The following is a 27,167-nucleotide window of genomic DNA, read 5'->3' on the forward strand; positions in this document are numbered from 1 at the left end:
CGGTTAAGGCATTAAATGCAGAAAGTCGGTTTGCCGATGCGTTAGAATCTACAAAGTTCAGTCGTGTATATTCTCTGTATTTTATTTGCATATACGGCCAACGGACGTGGCGATGTGCTTTCATCCGTGGAAGGATATATGTATCCCATGTATGTACATACGTTAAGAGAGAGAGAGAGAGAGAGAGAGATAGAGAGATAGGGAGATTGAGAAATCGAGGTTACGGTGTTTGACTTTAGCGAGATTCATGGAACCGGATCAAACCTTAAACGAATGCGCATATCTTTCGATATGGTGTCCCGTTAAATCGGATAAAATATTACCAACTGACTTTTCAACATTTATTTTACAGCTAAGGGAAAAAATAAAAATGTTTCCTTTCAATATTCAACTTGTGGGACGAATTCAATTATCGATACAAATAATCTAACAATCGTTCGTATTAATTACTCTTGTAAAAATCTCAATTAAATCTCGTACAAATAAAAAATAAACTGATGAAGTCAAACGTATGTTTAGTATTAACCTAAAAATGGTTAGGTTATGTTGATAGAAAATATATCATGATTAATTGTTGATATAAATAATTCAACAATCCTTATAATTAATTATTCACGTAAAAATCTAAAAATAAATCTCGTAGAAAGAAAAGAAAAAGATAAAGAAATTGATACGTCAAACGTATTAGCATTACCTAACCTAAAAATGATTAGATTATGTTTGGTAGGAAATATATCATGATTAATTGTCGATTAAAATAACCCAACAATCGTTCTAATTAATTACTTTTAAAAAAATCTAAATAGTACTCTCTTACAAATAAGAATAAACAATATTACATCAAACGTATTACAAGTATTAACCTAAAAATGGTTAAATTGTGTTTGCTAGGAAATATATTATCATATTCCCGTTCCCAGTTCTACACCACCCTGTTCCGACTCATCCCAAAAAAGTTAGCACATAGAGATAAGTCTTAACAGCAAAAACACATTAAACAACTCTCGGTATGTTCTGCCACCGGCAATAACCCCTTTGGTTTTCTTCTTCGACACGGTCGCGTTTGCGTCGGGAACGTTGGCCGTTGGTTCCTAGCTTCGACCAGCACTACCTACAACCACCACTACCACCTACCACTACCACCTAACACCATTACTATTACTACCACGAGTAACCCTAACACCAAGACACAGAATAGTGGCAGCCGCCGGCAGTAGTAGCGTTGGTATCTGTCGGATCGTATGCAAATCTCTTGTGGCTTAATTACGCGAACACGCCTACTATATGAGGTTTCAGATCGTACGTAACGCGAACCGGAACCCAATATATTTCTCTAGCGATAAGAAGTAACCCTCAGGTGTAGCCTTTAGCTTCTCCGATGCTTTCCCTTCCTCCTCCTCCGCCTTTCTCCTCACCCACCCCAACTCTCATTCCACCGATCCCCTCCCCATCTATTAGCGTTTCTGTTTCTCTCAAGCTTTTTACACATCCCACTATCTATCTTTTTCATCACGTACCCTGCGTGTTCCTAGTAGTCTCCTGGATTTCGCCACGTCCGTTTTACAAGCCTTTACACGGCGATTTTCGGGTATCTCTTTTTTTTCTTTTCTGCTTTTTTCTTTTTTCCCTTATTTGCGAATTCACGAATCCACTCGTTGCCTATAGTTTAAAATTGTTACAGTTCATACAGTTTATTTTCTATTAAGATTATCGGATATAGAAGTGGAAAATAATGTCAGATTTTCTTATCCTTCTTATCATTTCATCTTCCCTCTCCTAACCCCACCCCCTCCAACTCCAACTCCAATCCACCATCACGTGATATAATATAATACCGTTATTTCTTCATTCGTTGCGATGATGAAGATTAAATAGTGAGATTCTACTTATGAGGATGGTGAAAAGGGTAGTTGGGGTGAACAAAACCCTTGGTGAGGCGAATTTTTGCCTTCAACGGAACTAACTTCTTCCTTCAGTTTTTATTTTTTTTTACATCAAATGAAAAGTAATTTAAAAGTAACTAGACTATTCTATTACTAGGTTTTATTTTTCCTAAACCTAATCTATCTTTTTACTCTGATTGTCTTAAATATAATATGCCTTAAGTGATTTATTAAATCACATTTTTCTCATCGTGAATATACGTCATTTTGTTTAGAAATTTATCATACGGGAAAAGTTCGTAAACGTTTCAACGTGATAAAAAAAAAAAAAAGAAAGATTGTTTTGTTTTTTAAAGTTTAAAAAGAACGATGTTATGAAAGTGTAACATTGTTGTTTCAACGTTTGTGTACGCGATCTAGGTTGTGTACTTCTACTAGAGATGCTAGACAACAATTCACCAGTTGGTAAATAAATTATGGTAAACTGTGGCCGAAACAGTTGGCCAACAAACTATCGTAGTGGAAGGCGAAATCTAAAGTGTGTAAGAAAGAGAGAGAGAGAGAGAGAGAGAGTGAGAATAGCAAAGGGTGGATTTTAATCTTTAGTGAACTTTCTCGACCCTTCTCTTTCTATCTCCATCTCTCTCTCTCTCTCTCTCTCTCTCTCTCTGAAAACTATGAAATTTAGTTAGAGTTGTTGATATTACCTAGAAGAACGATAAGTAATGTTTCATAGTATGTAAAAGTCAAATAAATATTAAGAAAATTACGCGTTAGTCAATTTGTTCGCATTGGGATCTTTAGCCCTTGAATATGCTATCTGGTGGCTAAATTCAGAACTAGAGCAGTTAGGAGGAATTGCTGAAAGCTGATTTAAACTACACGATATTTGTGTTGAAATATTTATATTTTTAATTTTATGACTTGCACCAGTCTTGCAATGTAAGTTTCATTTTATTTAATTTAATTAAAAAAACATTATAATAATAATAATAATATAAATCATAATGTTATACACGTTGTTCTCTATTTTGGTTATACAAGTAATGCACAGCACATCATTCAGTCTCTAGTTCATATTTTTGCCGCAAGGGTAAGCCACGCCCCTGCTAAAGATCCTAATAACCAAATAATTATTCGTAAATGATAATTAATTACTACTAACCTTTGTAATATTATTTCAAATAATTACATTTGTATGTTCGATTAGATCCTTTTAGGATTATTTGCTATATCATGGGTATTAATTGTATCCGAAGTTTACGATTGGACTTTAACGTTCACGTGACGACGTCGTGTTGTGCGTTTCTCTACTATAGTCTCGATAACAACGTCACAACGGAATACCGATTAGGGTAAAACTTTACTAGCAATTTCGTATGTCCTTGACGATGTAACGCGACCTGGAGTTGACCCCTTCTCCATGTCTCTCAGAACTATACAAGTGCTATTTTGGGTATTATTGTTGTTGTTAGTTTCGAACAAAATGCAACATCAATATGATGAATCGATGCATCATTTTCTCGAGAGATTCTACAACGTTTGAACGACCGTTTTGAACTTTGTAATTGTAATAAGTTTGTAATAATTCAAAGATAGTCGAATATCTTTTACTCGATATTTTCATTCGTAATGCGTAATCGTGTGAAATTTAAAAATGAAGTATCATGGATCGATTTTTGTCCTTTTAAAAATGTCCGAGAAAATGGGGGAAGTGCGTTTCTACCGTAACGTTCAACTTATTTAAAAGTTGAAAGAAAAAGCGTTTCGATAAAAGTCGAACTCCTTTCGTCTTTCCTTTCTTCGTCTTCGTTCTTCTTCTTCTTCATCTTCTTCTATTTCTTTTTCCAGTTTCTCAGAATTTCCTCGAGGAATCTTTTCGCAAACCAGGTGAACGCATTGCGGGTATGCGGATATTTCTTTCTCTTTCTCTCTCTCTCTCTCTCTTCCTCTCTATTCTCTATTCTCTATTTCTTTCTTTCTTCTTTTCGAGAATACAGTGCTGCTACTAGTTCATTGTTGAACACAAGAAAAAAAAGTACAAAAAAAAAAAAAAAGAAAAGAGCGAATAAATGTTAATAAGAATTCACGCTGAATATTTTTCTTCTTTTCTTTTTATTATTTTTTAAATATTTTTCATATCGCGTTTCACGTCCTCTAACAATTTTCATTTGTTTTCATTACAAAACCTCCTCATACCAATCCAATTCTCTTATCTCACCATTTAACCATTTTTACAAAATCATTGAAAAAAAAAAAAAAAACAGAGAAAACAAACGAATTTCCATATACGTCATCTAAATTTCATTCATGAAGAGCCAAAGGGAATTGGTGGTAGTGGGGTGGGGTGGGGGTAAGGGAGAGTAAACAGGAGCCCTAGAGATGTGTTGGTGTTTGTGTTGGTGGTTGGCAAGAAAAGTGGGATGAGGAAAAGGGATAATATCAAAGAGATAGTCTTCCGTTGGTGCCTAATTCGAAATTATACAGCGTTTATGCTCTTATTAATGCGAGCCTTGGCAGACAGGGGTTGGAGATTGAGGAGGTTGAGTTATGATTCGACTCTCCCCACCCTCCCCATCTCTCTCTCTCTCTCTCTCAGTCTCTCTCTTACTTTCTCACTCTCTCATCCGGTTCCCTACTCAATTCTTGGTGGTTCCTTGGGCGCTTTTGAGCCGGCACCGCCATAATGCCCTGTGATTAATCCCCCGGGGCACGAGCTGGCAGTACCATGGTGCATCTCACCACCTTCCACAAACCCCACTTCGAGCTTTCCAACCCTCTCTCTCTCTCTCTTTTTGGTCTACACTTGGGATCTCTGTATACGTTTGTGTGTGTGTTATATACAGTTTCTCCACACGGATCACTATTTTACTAGACGTCCGGAATTTTAATACGCGGTTTTACCACTCCTATATTTCTCTTTCTTCCTTCTTTACAACCCCACCCTTTTCCCTTTTTTGGGTTGGAGGTGGCTTTGGGATGGGGGAGGGGGAAGGCTGGCTCACCTCGGCACGTCCTGTGGGCGCCTCTCGTGTCAAAATTTATACACGGTCTTGTCTGCCGGCGGCTGATCCATAATTAGCCCACGTGCATCGTACTACGGGTGAGTTGTTCCTTTCCGTGCTTTGCTCATCCTCACCTCACCTCACCCCCCAACTCATCCTCATTCGCTCCCCCCTATATTGTCTATCTTCCTTTTCCCCCTTTTTTCCTTCCCTTCCCTTTCTTTTCTTTTCTTTCTTTATCCCTTCCTTCCTTCCTTCCTTCCTTCCTTCATTCCTTTATTTTCATTTCTCTATGATCCAACGGTGATGCGCCCAAAGGGCCGTTAGTTAATATCAAGCTGGATTTCTTTTTCATTCTCCTAATACTACTCCCCTTTCACTCCCATTTCATTCCTTTTTTTATCATGACAAAACCTGTGTGTTTTATTTTTGTTTTCTATCAACATCGGTAGGTGGTGGTAATTTTACAGACGTTTCTCCGATTGTACAAATATTTTTTTTTTTATTATTTTCAGAATATAATACTTTATTCAATTATAATTTTGTGTAAAAAAAAAAATGTCGATTGATTTCTTACAAGGTTGGAGGGGTGAGTGGGGGGGAGGGTGTTAATAACGTTGAGAATATCCTCTAATAACGCGCATACCTTTTTTTTTCTTTTTCTTCCATTTTTCACCCTTTCATACATGGTACCACGATGGGAATAACTCATCAACGATGTAGAGATTTAAACGCGCCAAGTAATAAGGAATTTTTTAATATTCACAAATCCCCCCCTCCCTCCCTACCCGTCTTATTGAACGATAATTTATAATGGTAGGCAAGCATTTAGACGACCGAAATAGTCGGGGTAAGGAAGGGTGTTGTAGGATGGTTGGTAGGGGTAGAAATTTTCCCTTTTGTTCCACGAATTATTATTATTATTATTATTATTATTATTATTCCTATTATCATCATTATTGTCGATGATATGTTCTAGTGGTAGTACGATGAGAATCAAAAGGTAAAAAAAAAGAAAAAAAGGCGCAATAGGGGGTAGGGGGGGTTAGACAACGTTGGGAAGGATTAATTACGAATGCAGCATATGATTTATATTAATTGGTGCACATGATTTACTACCTTCATATTACTCGCATAAAATCGCGACGTATGACAAAATATCTACCACATCAGAGAGAGAGAGAGAGAGGGGGGAGGGGGAAACGGGAGTGTGGGGTGGGAAAAAGGGAACCATAAATTAGCATCCATTTTCGTCGTACTTCTCGATCGTTTGCCACCAACCGCGAAATATATATATAGCAGTTTATACAATTAATAATTCTCAACGTAGAGACGTTACCATTCATACGTAATTATTATGCCAGTAGTAGTAGTAGTAGTAGTGGTAGTAGTATTCATTATTACCTTAATTTTTTTTTGCCCCTTTAACACCCTTCCCCCTCCCCTCCCTTCCCCCTCTGGCTATTCCCTGATCCCAGTTGGTCCCACAGTCCCATTTGATTTCGCGTTCCCATTTCTTTTTTTTTTTTTCCTATTCATCGTTCAAATAACGAGATGGGGTAGAGAGAGGGTAAGGAGAGAGAGGAAAATAAGTAGGGATCTTTATTGCCATAGTTACAAAAACGAACGATAGTAACGAAACTGGCGTTCATCGTTCAGATTGCTAGTCCATTGTCGTGAAAACGAGGTCCTTTGCTATTTCTGTAAAACTCGTAGCACGATTTCTCTTGGCGCGTTGGAAATTCTCGCAATAGTATCTCTCTCTCTCTCTCTCTCACTAACTCTTACTCATGTGATGACTATAGCTACGGGTAAAAGCAGATTCGTTAGGCGGTATAAGCTGTAATCGTTAGCATGTCTGGGATTAGGGGTTGGACAGGACGAGGTTAGATGGTAGGTGATTAAGAATTCAGTGATATACACGGACATTGGGCAACCGTTCCTAGTTTCGTTCTCTCTCTCTCTCTCTCTCTCTCTTCATCTTTCATACACACACACACACACACACACACACATGCACACGCATAGAGATACATATAAACTTAAGTAGAGAGTAGGAAACGTTCAAATACACGTATTACACATATACATATACATGGATGTAGTCTTCCAACTTCCTGCACAATCGGTGCTATAACACACTACCCTTCTTTAACCCATTCGTCTGTTGGTCTTTCGAAAGTTAAAAAGAGATGAAGTGTACATGTGAGAGAGAGAGAGATAGAGATAGATAGGGATAGATTGTAAGTATCTTTCTCTTTTTCTATTTCTCTCTCGCTCACTTGAAAATTGTTAGAATGTATGAAATCTATGTAGGATACCCCCCTTTTGCGACTTCCTAGAAGTCACAAAAGTTATATTTATAAGCGAGAGAGAGAGAGAGAGAGAGAGAGAGGAATTAATTCGGCGCCAAGGCGAATTAACTTTCTATGGCGTCATGCCAGGCTCACAGTCTGTTGATCCAAAGGAATTCAAACTCGCCATTGGATGTAATTGAGTAGACTTACTACGTAAACCTTCCCGCCAATGGTACTGTTCCTTTCCACACTTTCTTTTATTTTGTCTTATTTTTTTCTTCCCCCCTCCCCTTCATCTTTTCCTGCCTTCTTTTCTTTTCTTTTCTTTCCTTTCTTTTGTTTTCTCTTTTTTACTTTTGTTCTTTCTTCTTCTTCTTCTTCTTCTTCTTCTTTATGCTATGTAAACTATATGGATAAGTCGTTCATCATTTGTTGTTACATTTTGTTTCATTTGTTTCTTTTCTTTTTGTGACTTTAAGAACGAGAAAAAGAATAGATTTGTTTGGGGAAAGTATAATTAGTCTAACAGACGGCTTGTGGATGATTTAATTGCAATATAGTGGGAACGGGAATCTAACGTTTGAAATTTATTTTAAAATGTTATATAATGAAGACGAATTGGCAATTTTTTGTTTAGCAATTATAGAGAAGAAAAATAGGTGAAAGGGTAGGGGACAAAAGTTAATTGAAGCTTTCAAAGATGAAACAGTAAGTTTGTTCGTATATTTAAACATGTGGATTATTAAATAGATAATATTTTAATCTTTAGTATTATCAATATTATTATATCGTATTTTATTATATCAAAGATTATCGATAGATTTAAATTTATTTATTTTTATTTTTTTTTAATCAGGATCAATGTAATAATCAAATTCATTCACATAGTTAAACATTCTAAAGTATTATTTGTTAACAAATAAATGTTTGATGTTATATATTTGATAAATAATCGATAGATAAACAGACAAATTGATAGATAGATTGATAGATAGGTTGACGGATCTAATGACATGATAAACTTTTGTTCAGTTTCATTGAACAAACGAACCACTGAGAACATCAAGCTTTTCGCTCTATCGAATTTCGTGGTGTAAGAGAGATTCTCGATCACGAGTCAAAATGTCGATTGCGGTCCCCTGATATTAACACTATGTTACGAGTTAATAATTAGATCGTTCAACCATCATTCGATCCTAGTTGTAACCAAATTTCAAAGCGTACAAAAGCGTACGTATGTTGTTACGGAACATCCGTTTCTGCTTCTCTCTCTCTCTCTGTTTCTATCTCTTTCTCTGTCTCTATGTTCATCTCTTTTCAACTCAAACCATCTCTTTGATTTGATAGAATGGAATAGTTTAATGTTGCATATCTGACAAGCAAAATTATAATGGTAGAATTGATTGATTACAATGAGAAAGCCTACAATGAAAATGGTACTGTAGTAATCTAAAAATGGCGATAGTTATCTTAATGACTTTGACGAGACGTGTGTATCGGACTGATTGTGAGCCATATTTGATATAAAAGTGCAATGATTTAAAAAATAAAAAATATTCAGGTTATTACCTGCAATTTTTTTTTTTTTGATTATTTCCATTTTTCTATATTTTATTTTATATTTGTGTTAATTATAAAAGTTTTGTTCATGTTTTTTTTGTACAGTCTTGCTATAGGTTAAAATTAATTATTTTTGCAGATTATTTGATTATGAGATAGAACAAAGCAAATGTTTCGATAGTTAAATAACCAAGTTTTGAATATAGTTTACAATTTACACGATGTCTATTAAAAAATTGTATTTGATGCATCCTTCATTTGGTATAGGTTATGTAAAATTTTCCATTAACGTAACAATGCCTATATAAAATAAGTAAATTAATTTTTGATCGTGACGTGTTTTTTTTGTTTTTTTTTTCTACATTTTTAACCCTCTCGTTATTATTTCTTTATTTTGGAATTTTTTCTTTTATATTTATCGATGATTGGCGTTTCATCATACGGAAACTAAAGCGCGCGCTGTTACGTCGATTCGTAAAGTGTTGGAAAATGAATGAAGTGAGAATGAGAGAGAGAGAGAGAGAGAGAGAGAGAGAGAAAGAAAAAAACAAGAGAGACAGATAGATAGTCTTTGTCAGAGAATTAATTGGAAAACGCAATGGATTATTGACAAGCATAGATTCGCGGCAAATAGCGTGTGGACACGTGAGCTATCGAATATTGAAAGGGTTCAATACACGGTACGTTTGTCTCTACTGCTTCGCTCTCCAAAATCTTGCTTAACTTTTCACGAAAACAATCAGGGCTTCATATTCCCTTATTCTTTTTTTGTTTCCCCCTCCATCTTTTTTTCTCTTTATTCAACTGTCAAGGCTTACCGATGTTTTTGTTTAAATCCTACTACAGACATTGAAGTTGATTTGTTTTTTCTTTTCTTTTCTTTTTGAAGTGAAAACTTCTTTAGAATGGGGATAATTTGAAAAAAAAAACGAACGACAATCCATGGTAACGGTAATGAAACGATGAAACGGTTACGTTACTAAAAAGAGAAAACGAGACAAACATATGCACATCTATAGGATTTAGCCTAAGAGAGAATGAGATAGAAGACAGTATGCATTTGTTTCTTATTATCTCGGTCTCTTCTTTTTATGGAATGATTCGTAGTCCCCACTCCTGGCTACTTAGTGTTGTATATGTGTGTGTTTGTGTGCGACTGAATACTACGAAACGTAGACTCCATATCAACTCAATCCACACATTTAAAAATATATGTTAGTTCTTCGATTGGCCACTAGACTATCCACATTTCTCATAAGCAAAGCTGGTTTTTTTTTTATAATAAACAAACCCTACAATTATCTTACTCCTGATTCTCTCAAAGCAAAGGTTTTAAGAAGGTTTCACTTTTAACACGTGTGATTATCTGCACAGATGATATTTTTTTTTATATATATTTTTATTTTATATTCCATTGTTTCGCTCTTATTGTTAATATTATTAAAAATTGTTTACAAATAATTAGATAATATTTCGTTCTATCTTTGATAATACGACGCAAATGATGGATGATACGCCAAATTGTTCGATTCGTTTGATTATTCATATATTTGTTGATGAAATTGTTTGTAATAATCATTAATTAATATAAAAGAGTAATATCTGAATGGTTTCAATGTTTATTTACAAATTTCTTATTAATTTGATTTCAGATAACGGTGAGCGAGTTCTCTGCATGACAACGGGAGTAACATCAACAGTGAGTTAATCTTTGATACGTTTGATGAATCTGTAAAAAGGAAAAGTAAATCGAGTAGTCATATATAAGATATAAGATTATAAATTCCGTGGCTTTGGTGGTAACTGTTAAATGGGACACCTTTAGTGATCATTTATTTCTACGAGTAGTAAAGAATCAAATAAATGTCACTTCCTACGACCCTGTGTCTGTGTTGGATATTTAACGCGAACATTGAGATACTCGTCTAGTTTTCTAAAACCATCGTTGTGTTTCTTTCATGTTACAGGATCTTAAATGAAATTCATTCAATTGCTTACTATTCAAATTTATCATCAATTAATTCAGACAAGAATTGTTTATTTTTTTATTTCTTTACCTTTTATCGAACAAATATTTACATTACATTTACATAATTACATTTTTAAGGTACATGTATTATTGTTCGAGTCAAATTTAGGATCAATTAATGTTCATAATTATTTTTTATCATTCTATATTTATTTATCATTAAAAAGACATTAATTAAAGTTCGAAAAAATTGTCGAGAATATTCAACAACAACAAAATGTACCGCCATCATGATGACGTTACTATCGTACCTAACCTTACATTTATCCAAGCAACACGTAATGGAATAATTTTGGAAGTAAAATAAGCATTTTGTGAATTAAAATAAATAGAGAAAAGAAAAAAATAAGTTAATGAAAATAATAGAAAAGGAATAAGAGGTTTGTTAGATTTATATATATATACATTATAACGTAACTCAATTTAAAGTCTTACCTTTCTGGCGGCCACTTCTCCATAATCAAGCCATCTAATTATAGGACAGCACCTTCCAACTTCTTGGAGGAGAGAAGTTTAGTTCTTACAATTAGCTGGCTCCGAGCTACATCCTAGAGTATGGCGAACCGTGAATCTTATTTCGCATTTAATCAAAGTAATTGCTAACCATAGTTGCTTCCTTGCCACAGAGGACTTCCCCTACCCACCCCCCACTTCTCTACTCTTTTCACCCACTTTATTTTTTATATCTTTTAACCCTCTATTTTCTACGAAGAAATAATGCGTTCTAAAAATACAGAATATTATTATTATCATCATCATCACCATAAGCCATTTTGCAATTCTTTTTGGACAATTTGAAAATTTTTCAATCAAACGTTAAATCTGAAACAAAACCGTTAGGTTTCTTTCAACGGATTGACCCACCAGTTGTCACTAGTTTTTGTTATTACGAAACGTTTGTTCCTCTTTGGCGTTGACAAAAAGATCGTTAGCGAATACTAGGAAGTGCTATATGTATCGATATCGTTTATCGATTCTAATTTACTGGAAAGTCATTAACGGATAAAAACCATTTGAAATGTATTTAACGTTATACCCCGCCTTTTTTTCTATTTATTTATTTTTTTCTCTCTATAATTATCCAAGTGGAGAAATTTTATTCGTATCTACCTCTGTGCATTTACGCGTAATGTAAATTACGTTAATGTATCAACTTTGGGCCGTTTACAGTTAAATACAATGCGCTACTAGTTAACCACGAGTTTCGTTTAACATAATTCAAACAATAAAACGCGTATTCTAATATTAACTTTTACATAGAAAAATGAAAAAAAAAGAAAAAAAGTAATTCAACGACGAATAGGTTACAACGACGACGACGACGACGACGATGACGACAACGACCTCTACATGAAATTTCGAACAAGCGTGTAAATAATGTTAGCGAAAGGTTATTACAAAAGGGCGGCGCATGTTCGGTGCTTTACAAAACTCACGCTTATTACGAAACTAACGAGCAAAGGTAAATATCGATGAAGAGAATCCTGTTTTCGAAAATTATTCCCAATACGCAAGATGGAAATCACGTTAACGTCGTTTTACGCGGCACCGAGTTGAATTAGCGTCTCGATCATTCGCCATTGTTTTCGAATATCGATCGAAACCACTCGCACTCACGTATACACGTACGCATACCATATACAAGCTATGGCATATATGAATACAAATGATTTCGATAATGAAATAAAATAAAGTCACATATTCTCTTATTTTCGATATAAATACAGTAAACTCGCAATGTGTAATTTACAGTCTCAGGGAAATAGATTACTTTTTCAAAGTGTATCTCAAGGGGCGGGGCTAATCATTTTTAAACCAATTACGAGAAAATACTTGTACTTGTTAATTCAATCGAATTATTTTCAAATTAGTGACAACTAAAGCCTGCGAAATTTGAACAATTTTTTTTTTTAAATTTAACGACTCTTTACAGGACGTATAGGGGAGAGTAGGGTAATGGGAGTCACTTAAGCGAGAATTCAAATAAATTTTTAATTATAAGCAAACTATTTATTGCAACGGCCTTTAAAAATCATTTACCTTATTAACTATCATTATAAATACTTCTCAGTGTCTTTGGCAATCAACTTTGGATATAATAAAAGTTTAAAAAAAAAACAGATTTGACTCCCATTGCACCAACATGGGGGTAATGGTGGTCACCCTGTGGGCAATTGGAGTCAAAAAAAATCTAAGAATCGTGAGCCCATAGCCCACATGAGGTGCATCTAAACCACATTAACAGTCTCGTTTGTTTCTTGAAATACTTTGCGCTTCGCCTTTTCAGAACCCTTTTTCTGTATCGCAGTCTTTTTTCCCTGACCTTTACCTTTCCATCTCTTTTCTTTTTCTATACCCCCTGTTTTTTTCTTTTTCTTATTTTCTTTTTCTATTAGGTTTTTTTTTATTGGCGTTAAAGTTATAATTGTTGCGTGTTGCTTCTTTCGACCCTTTCTTGAAATTATAATAGATGTTTTCTCTGGCAACTTGATTAAATCATGCAAATTAGCACTAATTTGGTTTGACGGGCCAGGTACTGGTGATACAATATCTGGTTCAGAACCAAGTGGGCCTACTTGTTTAGACATCCTAAGAACCGGTGAATCTATTTGTTTTGTTTTGTTTTGCTTACCCTATACTTGCGGGTAATAGGAGTCACCTGACTCTCATTTCCCACAATTACACTAATGAGTAAAAGAATAAAATAAAAAAAATCTTTAAAACATTGACATAATCTGAACTGCACATCACAATTTCGAACGTCTAACTAGGCTCGTGTAAAAGTCTTAATCGCATACTGCAAGATATTCGACACTTACCTTCTAATTTGCATTGACGTAAAATTATATCAGCGGAGCACAAAAAAAAATACCGCGCGTATCTCAATAGCGCGGGCGCTGACTAGCGCGAGCCGTTCCAGGTAGTGTTGAGGGGTCAGAGGGAAGCTAGGTACGTTGTTTACGCGTCGCTCACACGTACTGATTCGTAGATGTAAGGGTGACTCCTATTACCCGCTGACTCCCATTACCCTACTCTCCCCTATATTTTTTTTTTTTTTAAATGCAACACAATGACAGATTAAAAATAAATAATACTTAAAATATATGGCTAATAATAAGTTAAATAATTAATAAATGTAAATTATCGCATTTTTATTTGTTAATTTTCATTTGGAGGTTAGGTAAATGCGAAAAAACAACCGCATACAATTAATTTCTCTTCAATTGTTTTAAGAATGAAATAGAATGATGGAAGACTAATTCGAAGATGTAGTTAACTATCAAAAACTTAATTAAATTAAGAGTTTATTATAATTACATGTAATAATATATCAAACGATATTTCATTGTAGTATATTTCTATATTTTACTTTTGAGTAAAGTGAAAAGAAAACTAATCAAATGTTCTCGCTTACATTCTTAATTAGAAAACGTAATTTGGATTAGATTTCCGTAAAATAGAGACTAATCGAACGTCATTTAAATGAAAGGGTTTAGTAATCGCGAGTTTGGGCCAGCAGGTTCGAGCATTTAACTTGGCCCATTCATTTTCGTGATAAAAGCCGTTAATAAACCATAATGATTTTCACTCGGTGAACATTTCTACGAGACTTTAACGAAAGAGAGAGAAAGAGAGAGAGAGAGAGAGAGGGAGGGGTTGAAGAAAGAGGGAAGAGGAAAGGAAGATGATAGATATGGTGGTATATTGGTATCTCGATATTAGAGAGATGGGAATGGCAGTTTGGCGAATGTATACACGCGAGGGTATAATTTAATCATCGATCGTGCTATCGTGCTCGATTACGAGTATCGTTCATGGTACGTATCTGCTTCACCAATACTAACCAACCGAAACAGAACCCTAGTGAAGCTTTCCAACTGGTAGCTTTGGTGGGGTATGGCTTTTACTTGAATCCCAAAAGTAGACGTAGTAAAAGTACTAGAAGTAGAATAAGAAGAAGAAGATGATGATGATGATGATAGTGATAAGAAAGGAAGAAGAAGAAGAAGAAAAAAGATCGTGGGTTGAGGTAAGGTGGGCCAACTTATTCTCTGTGTAAGTCTCAAGGTACACGAGAAGCCCTGTCATTATTCTAATACGAAATAACGGGTTCTCGCGTTATCGATTCGACTTAATATCCATCGTCGAGAAGCTTACAAATTGTTCGTTCAATTTTCATGAAGAAAACCTCTTCCACCTCTTCTTCTTCTTCTTCTTCTTCTTCTTCTTCTTCTTCTTTTTAGAGTCTTTTTACTTCTACTTTTCTACTCTTGTTCTTTACTTGTAGTATTCGCTAAAGCGAGAAAATCGGTGTTTAGGATAGAATGAGATAGTAAGACAGACGAACGGAAAAAGGGGTGTAGGGGTGGGGTGGGGGTGGGGGAGAACTGTACTACACCTACACTACTCTTGTGTCGAGTTGAAATAGGGAAGAAAGATATAAATAAGAGTAGCTGTAGGACTACTACTACTACAACTATTACAAATACGAGTGGACCATTAAATTGCAAGCAAAGCAATTACATCGATCCTACTTTCTTTTCTTTATATTTTTAATTCTGTTCTTTATTTTTTTTTTTCTTATCTCTTACTCTTCCCTTCTTTATCATCTACTACTACTACTACTATTACTACTGTTATTATTGCTATTACTAAACGGTGTTTATTTAATTCGTAGCTTAAAGAAAATTATCAACGACTTGAACGTTAAAAAGGAAGGAAAGAAGGAAAGAAAGTAAGAAGAAAATCGTTTTCTGTATCGGTGAATGGGTTCAAAAGGTCACACTTTTGTATCATCATCTTTTGCGCAACTAGGATGCTACTGCAAACTAGGATCAATCTATCAATCCTTCAAAAAGAATAAGAGGGAGTATGATTAATAGAATGAATTTTACTGGATAAAATAAAACTAAGAGAAAGTGATTGAGATAAATAGATAGAAAGAGAGTGAGAGAGAGAGAGAGATAGGAATAGACTTTTTTACGATCGGACGAATTTCAACGTTTCCTTAGTCGTGAATTATTTAAAACGTCCTTTTTCTGTCCTCCTCCTCCTCCCCTTCCCTTTCCCCTTCCCCCTCCCCCTCCCTCTCACACCCCTTTTCTCTTTTTCCTTATTCGTTTCAGTATCTTTCTCATTCGTTCGCGGATAAAATCTTTGAATCGTACTTTGATTATCATTAATGGCATTTCTCGAGGAATAAGGTGAAAGATTTTCTCATTTTCCCCCTTTTTATTTTATTTTATTATTATTATTATTATTATTATTGTTATTATTGTTATACAGCTGATTGGAGAGGAGATGAAGAAAATAATGTTGAGTATATTTTCGTTTAAACGAGTATTTAATAACTATGGATCTCATGTTAGGAATTGTACTCGAATTATTGATCAGTATGTCTGTGTGTGTGTGTGTGTGTGTTTGAGTTTGTTTTCTTGTGTGTGCTTTTGTATGTGTGAATACGAGAGGATATAGATCCGTTTATTTTGAAAATGTTGTAATTTGATTAAATATCAATTACTTTTAGACGAATTTAAATGAAATAACGTGTATTGAAGAAATGTGAATGGGACTTGTACCTTTTGTTGTTGTTGTTGTTGTTGTAATTTGTCAATAAAAATGATTTAATTTTAATTATGAAAAATTCAATATCTTTTTTTTTAGATATATCTCGTATTAATTCAATTTTGTTTATAAATGATAAGAAGAAAATAAGATTAGTATCTTTTATATTGAATGTGTTAATTATATTGAAATATTTGTAAGCTTAACTTAAAATATTGACAGGTGTAAGATTTTTCTGTATGTTCATTCACTTTGAATGAATTTATTTATTTTAATTGATTTTCTTTAAATTTATTTATTAAAAAGTAAATTAAGGTTATTTTATTGAAATTTATTTCAATAAAAATAAAACATTTTTAATCACGTGATTTTATAGAAATTGGACCTACACCACCATTATCATAATCAACCCCTACACAATTTCTTTTGTTAATCAAATTTTTATTTGAACGAAACATTGACATATATTTTATGATATTAAATATTAAATAATTATAAATAAAAAGTTCCGTTTTAAATTAATCACAAATTATGTTATATATTTTTGTTTCTTTAAATTGATTGACATTATTTTCAAAATAAATTTTAAATATTAAACGACAGTTTTGCGTTAGACAGGATACTTCGAGTTTCTAATCAACGATAATTTTTTTCCTCTACCCTCGTTCATCTGGAATTATATCTACACAACATTTTGAAAATATCAATAATAATTGAAATCGTAAACGATAATAGTTATAGTAAAAAGAGATGTAATGCAATTTATTGTCATCGTGAGAGAGTGAGAGAGGGAGGAATAGGATTTAAATGTTATTTTTATTAAACAACACATACACATAAGTATCATCTGTTCTTTTCAGTATATGTGTATTTTCGTATTATTTTATCTTTTCGAAAATAAAAATAAGAAAAGAGAGAGAGAGAGAGAGAATGAGAAAAATAATGATTTTATTTTTGGTACGTACTCGACAGCTTATTTCGAAATGAATCGGAACGGGAAAGAAAACAATTTTATAATTTTATAGAAATTCTGTCAGAAGCACGCGGTGATTTTAGTTGGAGAACTTTTATCGTAAGACGCTAAGAACGTAACGAGAGAAAAGAGAAAAGTGAAAAGAGAAAAGAGAGAGGCCGACGAAAATGGGGGTAACTTCTCTCAAGCAAACCCCTTCGAAATTCTCAGCAAAATATCGACGTGATTTCGATAACTTATGACTCCTGCTGGTTCCAGTTCTCCACTTCTATGGTGATTGCCTTTTGTTACGGTTGAATAGCGTCTGCGGGTGCCGGGACCCCCTCCCCCTCTCTTCCCTCTACCTCTCTTACCCCGTACCCCTACACCCCTTTCCATGGGTTCTTTCTCTTCACGTCTGGTCTACCTTTAGGTAGGAAAACCTTCTCTTATTCTCTCCTTCTTCCACTCTTTAGTGAGGACAACTTCCAACGGACCTAAACTGACCGCAACGCTGAGTAGGCAGAGTGAGACAAGGACGGAATAACTTCGATTGTGTTTTTTCTTCCCCCTTTTTTTTTTTTGTTCTTTTTCAAGGTATATCGTAAAATAAATGAAAAAAAAAGAAAGGAAAAGAAAGGGAATATGGTATGTAGTTAGATTAAATATTATTATTATTAACGTATCTGAAAGATATTAATTTGATCACACTATAACTGAAAACAAAGTTGAGTTGTCTGAGTAAAACAAGAAAAGAACATCTGAATTTTATTTTTTTTTTTCCAATCTATATTGTAAATTAAAATAAAACAGTGAACTTATTTTATTTAGTTAAACTAACAACATAATTATAATTAACACATAAAAAAAAACTGCCGAAATAGTATTTGTGAGGAGTACGTACGTGTAATGCGTATCTTCGTTAAAGAAAAGAAATGAAAAAAAAAGTAAAACAAAAGTAGTGCATTTTACTCAAATGGTCATCGACAAGGAGTGAAAAAAACAAAAAGAAATAAAAAGGATGCCACCTAACCCTTTTATTCCATAACCCCGTAAAATTATCGGAGAATAAAGTTTTAGCAGTTGTATGTGTATATATATATATATGTGTGTGTGTGTAGTTTCTACAACAAATCCTCTTGCATTTCCTTTTCTCTTTTCTCAAAATCGTTTCGATTTCTTTTACAGGAAACAGAAGTGGCCACCCACTGACACACTTTATTTCTTTTATTTCCTTTTTTTACTTTCAATCTCACCAATCGGATTTTAAATTCAAATATTGTAATAAAAAAATTAACTAAGTTTCGAGAGAATCAGACGAATACAAAATATCTGGTGTAGGCTAATTGTATTCTCTTCTTATTTAGTATCGCGGACGTTACATATCCGCCTACCGCTCCGTTACATAGCCGCCTACCGCTCCGTTACATAGCCGCCTACCGCTCCGTTACATAGCCGCCTACCGCTCCGTTACATAGCCGCCTACCGCTCCGTTTCATAGCCGCCTACCGATCCGTTACATTTTTTCAAATCACACCCATTCTAAAGAAGTTTTCATTTCAAAAAATCGAACGAATAATTATTATTTTGAGGTTTTTAACGATTTTTTTCATTTTTTATTCTATTTCTTGCTCTTCTATTATTATTATTATTATAATAATTTCCGTATCAAAATGAGAGAGAGAGAGAGAGAGAGAGAGAGAGATAATAGAAACGAAAGCATGAAAAATTAGAACACGAATGGGTAGAAGAATGATCGGCATTTGGTATAAATTTGACTGCGAACGAATTTAAATGTTAAATTTCTGGATATTTTTGCAGCTACCATTATTCGACTTGGAGATTTTCTTTTTTATTATCTCTCTCTCTTTCTCTCTTTTTCTCTTTTTATTCTCTTTTGTTTTTTTTTCCCTTCTTTTATTTCTTTCACAACTGGAAACAAATCCGTCGTTTATCGGGTGCTAGCTTGATTCCAGAATATACGCGTCGTTCGCGTAACTTATCGCATTTGTCGGGATAGTCAATGGTGGGGGTAGAAAGTTGGAAGAGTGGGAGTGAGGAAGGGAAGAGTAGTGGGGGGAAGAGAAGAGTGTACTACGGATCAACGGTTGACGTGCTGACGCGAAAGTGTCGTACCGAATATGACGCTGTTAACGTCACTCCTCATTTTCATATTTCCCACATACCATGCTCTCACTCTCTCCTTCTCTCACACACACTCTCTCACACTCTCACACTCTCTTTCTCTACCTCTCTCGACATGTACTCGTAGCGTTTCGCAATTATCGGAAAATGCACGCATTGCGATACATCCGTGCACGTATCACGTCTACATATATAAAGTTGCGTATTCGAATACGCTTATCAAATACACCCACACACACATATATATAATATATATAATATGATTTAGTTTGTAGAGAAAAAGAGAAGGGGTGGGGTGGGGAGGGGAGAGTACGAAGGGTGATTGGTACGAACGTAGGGGTTGAAAAGGTAAATGACAAATACAATATTCAGAGGCATTTATTTGAGCAAAAAAGAGACTCTCGAAAAATATTAAATGCGAGAAATCAAAGCACCCGGGGATCGGGTAGTATCGTTTGGACGACTGAAATTTCTGAACCCCTTCTCCCTCCCTCCCTCCCACCGTTCCTCTACCTGCCTCTCCTCTTTCCAACGTGAGCTCTCGTCGTTTCATTTGACAAGAATCCCTTCGACGATATTTGTTTTAATCCCGGCAACAAATTTCATCTGGATTATTTATCGAACATGTCAACGCCTTCAGTAGCAGCAGCAGCAGCAGCAGCAACAACGGATCACCCTAACACCCCTATTTTATACAACCATATTTTCTCATAATCGTTCGGAGACGTGCTTTTAGTTAAAAAAAAAAAAAAAAAAAAAAATAGAAGAAAAAAGAAATATCTTTAAAAAATATTCATTTCATTTTCATTTAGCAGAGAATTTGGACAATTCGATTAAAAGGTTTTCCAAAAGGAATTCGATTCTAATTGACAAAAAGAATATCGAAGAACTACTTTTGATAGTTGATCGTCTTTCGTTTTGAAATTCCAGTGTAAAGTGACTGCCAGACTTTATTTTCCTTCTCTCTCTCTCTCTCTCTCTCTCTCTCTCTTCGTTTTCTTTCTTTTATCCTTCTTACTCACTTTCCTAGCAATAACATTCCTTTATTCGCCGTAACAAAATTAAATTCTCCGTTGACGGATTGGTAACCGCCATTCTGCATTCTTGAATGCGTCCTACGACCAACTATCCTCTTCTTTAATTAATTTTTTTTTTCGTACACTTTTTTCCTAATTTTTTTTTGTTTTTTTATTCAAACCGCAAAGTCAGAAAGAAACCGATTAGGTGTACCTTCAGGTCTTGCGCTAATTTCTCTCCTCCCCCCCCCAATCCCTTCCTCGTTTAATTAAACCAAACTTCCATCTTCCGAACGTGTGTGTCCGATCGACATGAATTATTGTATTTTGAGTTCAAAAAAAAAAGAAAGGGTGGAAGGTTGAGATGAATAAAAACAGTATACACCTGTTGAATATGTACAATTTGTTTAGTAATATTCTTTGGTAAAGAAAAAAACAAATTATGACGAATTATGAAGTATTATTTTTATCGAAGATAAATTGTTGAAGTTTAACGTGAAGGTTGGTAATATTTTATTACTATTATATTTGTAGATTTATTTAACAACTATATTCTGTTATAAGAATATCAATATTATTTTTTCATCTTATTTTATTTGCTCATAACTTGTATTCTCGCATTCTCATGTTATTTACAATACTTCTTTTTTAATATTACACATTGAATGCAATACACTAAAAAGATATTAAATATTCAAGATAACAAATTGCAAATGACACGTCATCGATAATATTTGATAAATGAAAAATGAATTGATGTATTAGATGAGTTTTAATAAGATCCATTTAAATCGTATCTTAGGAAGATTCTATTTTAACTGTTACTGTATAAATTTAACGTAGTTTTCTGCCATCATTTTTCTCAATACACCGGTTATTCTCGACGATAAATCGACGACGGAGATTTTGCCCACGACAGGTAGAATCCGTGACGTTTGTAAGGACACGTTATATAGAAGATTTATCTCACGTATACGCGTATTCTTGTCAACTCGATTTAACCAATTTTTACGTTTGATCGATGTATAACTATCGTCTTTTTTCTTTAATTTTTTTTTTTACCAATACTCTTCTTAGTTCTTGCGATATAATTATTCATCGACATTCATTAGAAACGATTTGATCTGTTTAATTACAATTGCCATTTTTATTCAAGAACAAATTATTTGACTCTAAATTGTTGAACATTATTATTATTATTATCATATATTTTGTAAACTTGTTTGGGTTTAAATTTAACCCTTTCTATTTCGTAAAACGTGTAAGAAAAGATTTTGTTTAAAAAGTATCTTTGTTACAAGTCCATTGTTACATTTATGCACAAATTGTATAATACTTAACCTATAATAAATACGTGAATCAGATGAATTTTTATAGGTACTGTACGAAATCGATCGAAGCGCCGTTCTGGCAGAATTGTGCAACATATTTCTGGGACTCCCGCATATTGTACACTATAATTCAAACAATTTGTATGTAAATTAACAAATTTTTATAGGGATTGTACGAAATCGATCGGAGCGCCGTTCTGGCAGAAATGTGCAACATATTTCTGGGACTCCCGCATATTGTACACTATAATTCAAACAATTTGTATGTAAATTAACTACCGAAAAATTTCTTTACGTAGTTTGTCCTATTTTATAATAAAATATAATTAGACAAAAATAATTAATTTTAATCTAACGAGACTACAGAAAATACCAAAAATACATTTTTACAACTGACACAAATGTAAAATCAAATGTACAAGAAATGAAACAGTGAAAAAATTACAAAAAATCTCACCTAATTAACTTTAACAACGTTAAATACTGTAAATATATGAAAAGTCCCAAAATGTTGGATACGCTAGGTGGCGCTGAAATCGAACACAGTCCCTACATGTTACAGCACTGTTAATGGATAATCCTTTATGCGTGTGTCGGTAATATTTCATAATAATCGAGGACTTGGAGAAAGTAAAAAAAGGGGGTTGAAGTTAAAACGACGATAATATTTTAGCGCGTTGTTCAACGGGGTCCACGAGAGTTCATGACTTCAATTAGCAACATTAACGAAGTCACGATTATGAGATGAGAGACCTAGGTAGAACTCGAATAAAAAAAAAAAAAAGAGAGAGAAAGAGAGAGGGAAGAAAGAAAGAAAGAAAGGAGGGGAGGGGCGGGGGAGGGGGAAACTCGATAACAACGTAAAGTGCACTTTATCGCTCACCCTCATTTTTTGTGTTTTTTTGTTTGTTTTTTATTCTTTTTCTCGTGAGAAACACGAGGTGTGTACCGAAGAGAAAAGATTCAACCTTTCCTTCCCTTTTCTCTCATTCTCTCTCACTCACCCCCCTTTTCCCCTACACCCTCTATTTTTCTCTCTCTCTCTTTCTCTCTTATTTTTCCCATCCTTTTCTCTTGGGAAGTCTTAAAGAAAAGCCGCGGACATTTCTCGCGGGTAAGTTCTTCTTTGACAAAGTTACCCTTTCCTGGTTGGGCTGCCACAACTGTTCTCAAGTTTTCCATCGTATAAACTTTTACCTTGACCCAGCGGGCAACAGACTAGAAGAGAAGAGAAGAGAAGAGAAGAGAAGTGAAGAGAAGTGAAGAGAACGAAGTTGGTTTGAAAGCGTGCGATGCCTAGCGTCTCGTTTATGCGTCCTCGGTAAGGTGTTGATAGTGTGAAATACTTGTGGGTGTATTGAAACGTTCATGTATTAGTATAAAACGGAAGTGGGCAGTGAGAATAAGCGCAACTGGTTGGACGACCAACATACCAGTCCAACTTTTATCCGACACGTGAGAATTACAGATGTTGCCGGATCCGCGCCAATCCAATGTCTCTTCGCGATTCCCCCCAACCCCATCCCAGCCCACCCCTAATCACTCATCCTTTCCCCACTCCTCCACCATTCTTTCCCACACTCACTATCTATCTATATATATATATATATGTTTTTTTTTTTTAGTCTATTTCTATCGGAGACTACGAATTAAACTTGTACTTTCGTTGGCTCGTATCACAGGGTCCTCTTTTCTAAGCTTGGAAAGATAAAATCGATTGGTACCTAAGAAACTTCTTTTTTATCTTCTTCAACTTTTTCTTCTTCTTCTTCTTCTTCTTCTACTTCTACTTCTTCTTCTTCTTCTTTTTCTTTTTATTCTTTTTTAACTTGAAGGTACCTATCCCGAGAGACCCCGAACGTTTCCCAAAAGCCGGTACTAGCTTCTATTTGAACATCGTACAAAGTTGTTCTAATATCGGATATCGGATTGAAACGCGCGACGTCCTACCTACCTACCTACCTACCTGATATTTCTACGAGTCAAACTTTTTCTAACCCCTTTCCACCCTTTCATCTCTACCTCTACCTCTACCTCCAACTCTACTACCCTAAATTTTACTAAACTTCTTTTTCTTTAGAAATAGAATTAGATGGACATGGTGAATAACGTATCGGTGTATTTATTATTATTATTATTATTATTGTTTTTTTATTAGGTTTAATCAAAAGTTTATACTTTTATTGTGTTATTAATAATATTATAAACTGCATAATTGATTGCTCTTTGTTCTTAAATTTACTTTTGAAAATATTCATTTAAAATGCAAGAACATTTGATTCAACTTAATATAAATAATTTATGCTATAAATTGATTATTATTATTAATATTAAATATAATTGTATAATTTATTATCGTTAAAACGTCAATAATTTCTATTTATTTAATAAATTGTTCATAAAACAATAAAACTGACAAAATATACAATATAATTTCTTCTTATTATCAAGGTGTCATATCAAAGGAAATAATTCAACTTAACTTGGTAGATAAGACACAAGGTGTATCTTGTCAAAAGAGAAATCCGAGATTTAACAGAGTTAGCGATAAATCAAATCTTAAGATGGTTTATATCCTCCTCCACCTCCTCCTCCTCCTCCTCCTCCCTATCCGTTAGTCACATGGTTTGACTATAGCGTTAGAATCGTGCCAAGAACAACAATTTTCTTCGTGTACCTAATGTTATAGATAGTTTTGTCATTTGAGATGATATGGGGTACCCTTTTCATTTGCCAACATGAGTAAGAAACTTTTGTCAAAAAATCGGAACGCGTGCTATCAAAGATATGAGAAATATGATTTATTATAAATATATAATATAATATAAATATATATCTTCTTATCTTAATATATGTAAATTACGTGTCACGTTGTTTGTCCGCAATTGACTCCTAAACTACTAAACCGATTTTAATCAAATTTTGCACACTGTATGCAGTTTCATTCAACTTGAAAGATAGGCTAGTTTTGTATCTCAATTTACAATCGTAATACTATTTTATTACGAATTATTTGTGATTATCTCTGTTAGTTCGATAAGATTCTAACAGAAGGCGGTATAAGGTAATTTGTTGACTTAAAAACGTGTGTATCGGACTGATTATGAGCCACAGCATTTTTTATATTATATTTTATTATATTTTTATTATATGTGTATATTTGTATCATCTATTGTTCATTTTCATTATCACGTTTCTACATTTTCATCAAAGTTATAAGCGAATGAAAAGAGAAAGAGAAAAAGAAATAGAGGAAAAAGAGAGAGAGAGAGAGAGAGAAAGAAAGTGAAAGTTTGAACAAACATAAAGAGAAAGAGAGAGAAACATATCTCTCAACGCATTCCAAAAGCGAATATTTGTGCGTCTGCCAGAAGTAAAGAACGGCCGATTTACCGTACGCAACGCGTCAAAGCGTAAATGTATTCGTTTTGAGAAAATATGACAAGCCAATTAAAACGAAGCTTGTTAAAATCTTTCTGAATATGGTTATTACTCGTTTAAACGTTTAATCAATCGATACCGATTATTCGTTCTTTTTTTTTTTTAACACATCCACCCTTGCACCCACTCACTAATCCACTAACCATTTTATTTCAATTATCATTTTTATTTGTTATAATATATATATATTTTTTTTTTTTTAGTAAATCAGATATTTGTTATAATATTATACAAAAATGTTTAAATTTAAATCAAGGTTAATATATATATATATATATATATATATTCTGCAGATTAATTGATTTGTTCCGTTAAGGTGTGGAATCAAAAGTTTTTCACATTTTATCTAAGTAATATACACATCAATGGTGTTTTCATATCTTGAAAGTGTAGTTAAAGAAGTTGTCACACCTGTAGAAATATTTTTACATAGAATAGCAATAAAACAATCCTTTGGTACTCTGGGCAAGGTTTCAGAAAATGTGATTTCAAATCTAAATGTGTCACGCAAATAAGTATGCTTATAATAAAAATCAATTGCTAAGTAATTCACAGTGTCACTAATTTATAGATTACACTTAATAAGTGTTAGCATCATTTTATTATACGTTTTGTTAATTTATTTATTTAATTGTAATAATATCTGTCAATTGTTTGATACTTTAGATATCGATAAAAAATAAATAAATAACATTATGTTAATTTAAGGGTAGAAAAACATTGTTGTGGTTTCGAACAAAGATTTGATTTTCATTTTAAGGTCTATCTAGTTAGATAATGTGCAGATTATCCAAATAATATTCGACACTTTAATGGATAACTTTACTTAAACTACAGAATAACTGATTTCTATACTTTACTAAGGGTGCCCCGCCACGCGTTGCTGTGGCTCACAACTCAGTCCGATACTTTGTTAATAAACAATTAATTCGTAATAAAATAATATATAAATTGAGATATAAACTATTGTATCTTTCAAGTTGGATGAAACTGCACACAGTGTGTAAAATTTAATTAAAATCAGTTCAGTAGTTTAGGAGTTCATTGCGGACAAACAACGTGACACGTAATTTATATATATTAAGATAAGAAGATGTTATTTATAATATATTATATTAAATAAATGTATTCTCAAAATCATAGCTAATGAGACTAGTCAATTCTAAATTTTTTAAATTAAATCACATTTTTCAAATTTGTCTTTTATTAAACCTACAAAAACAGAAATATAAAGAATCCATTATTAATATTGTTTTAAAACAAATACATATATATATATATATATATATATATATATATATATATATATATATATATATATATTTATATTCATATTTATATTCATAGAATAAGCATAACATGTCCTTTATGTTCACGTGTTAAGTCAGTCGCGTTACTTGCTAGTTTTGCACGGGGAATATTGGTTAGAATTTCTCAAGGAGCGCAATAATTTTAGATACTGCTGTCCATAAATATCTCTCAGGCTTTAGGTAATTTTAGTTGCAGTATAGTCGCCTCTCTGAATATTTCGGTGAGAAACACCGAAAGAGAAAGAGAAAGAGAGAGAGAGAGAGAGAGAGAGAATGGGGCGGGATTCGTTAGCGAGGCGCGAGCATTTTAAGTGGTTCTTCTCTGTCTTACGAAAACGATGATGAAGAATAAAACAAAATGAATAACTGTATAGATAGATCATCAACTATACAAAATTTATTATAAAACTATGGAAAATCATTATAAAATTGTCAAATCATTGATTTTGCTTTTCTTCTTCTATTTTTGTTTTCTTCATCCCCTATCGAACATAAATAAAACAAGATTGGGGAGAATAATAGAAATAAAAATGGTTGTTTTCTTTTGTCTTTTTTCTTCACCTTCTATCGAACAAAGATAAAACAAAAAAAAAAAAATCAAAAAGGTGATGAATAATAAAAATGAAAATGGTT

General features: G+C 33.6%; 1 protein-coding gene across 2 annotated transcripts in view; it reads left to right on the plus strand.

The window, feature by feature from the left end:
• The window catches only part of LOC107067324 (uncharacterized), a 321,890-nt gene that overhangs the window by 103,326 nt on the left and 191,397 nt on the right, over nt 1-27,167 (plus strand). For both annotated transcript variants that reach the window (XM_089174040.1, XM_089174041.1), the window contains one exon: nt 10,398-10,444. In XM_089174040.1, the coding sequence (XP_089030166.1) occupies nt 10,421-10,444 (24 nt within the window). In that variant the 5' untranslated portion in view covers nt 10,398-10,420. The remainder of the gene's footprint in view (nt 1-10,397; nt 10,445-27,167) is intronic.

The sequence above is a fragment of the Polistes dominula genome, unplaced genomic scaffold (assembly GCF_049000335.1).
Source record: "Polistes dominula isolate Pdom_NZ unplaced genomic scaffold, Pdom_raw_medaka contig_75, whole genome shotgun sequence".
NCBI classification, from domain to species: Eukaryota; Metazoa; Arthropoda; class Insecta; order Hymenoptera; family Vespidae; genus Polistes; species Polistes dominula.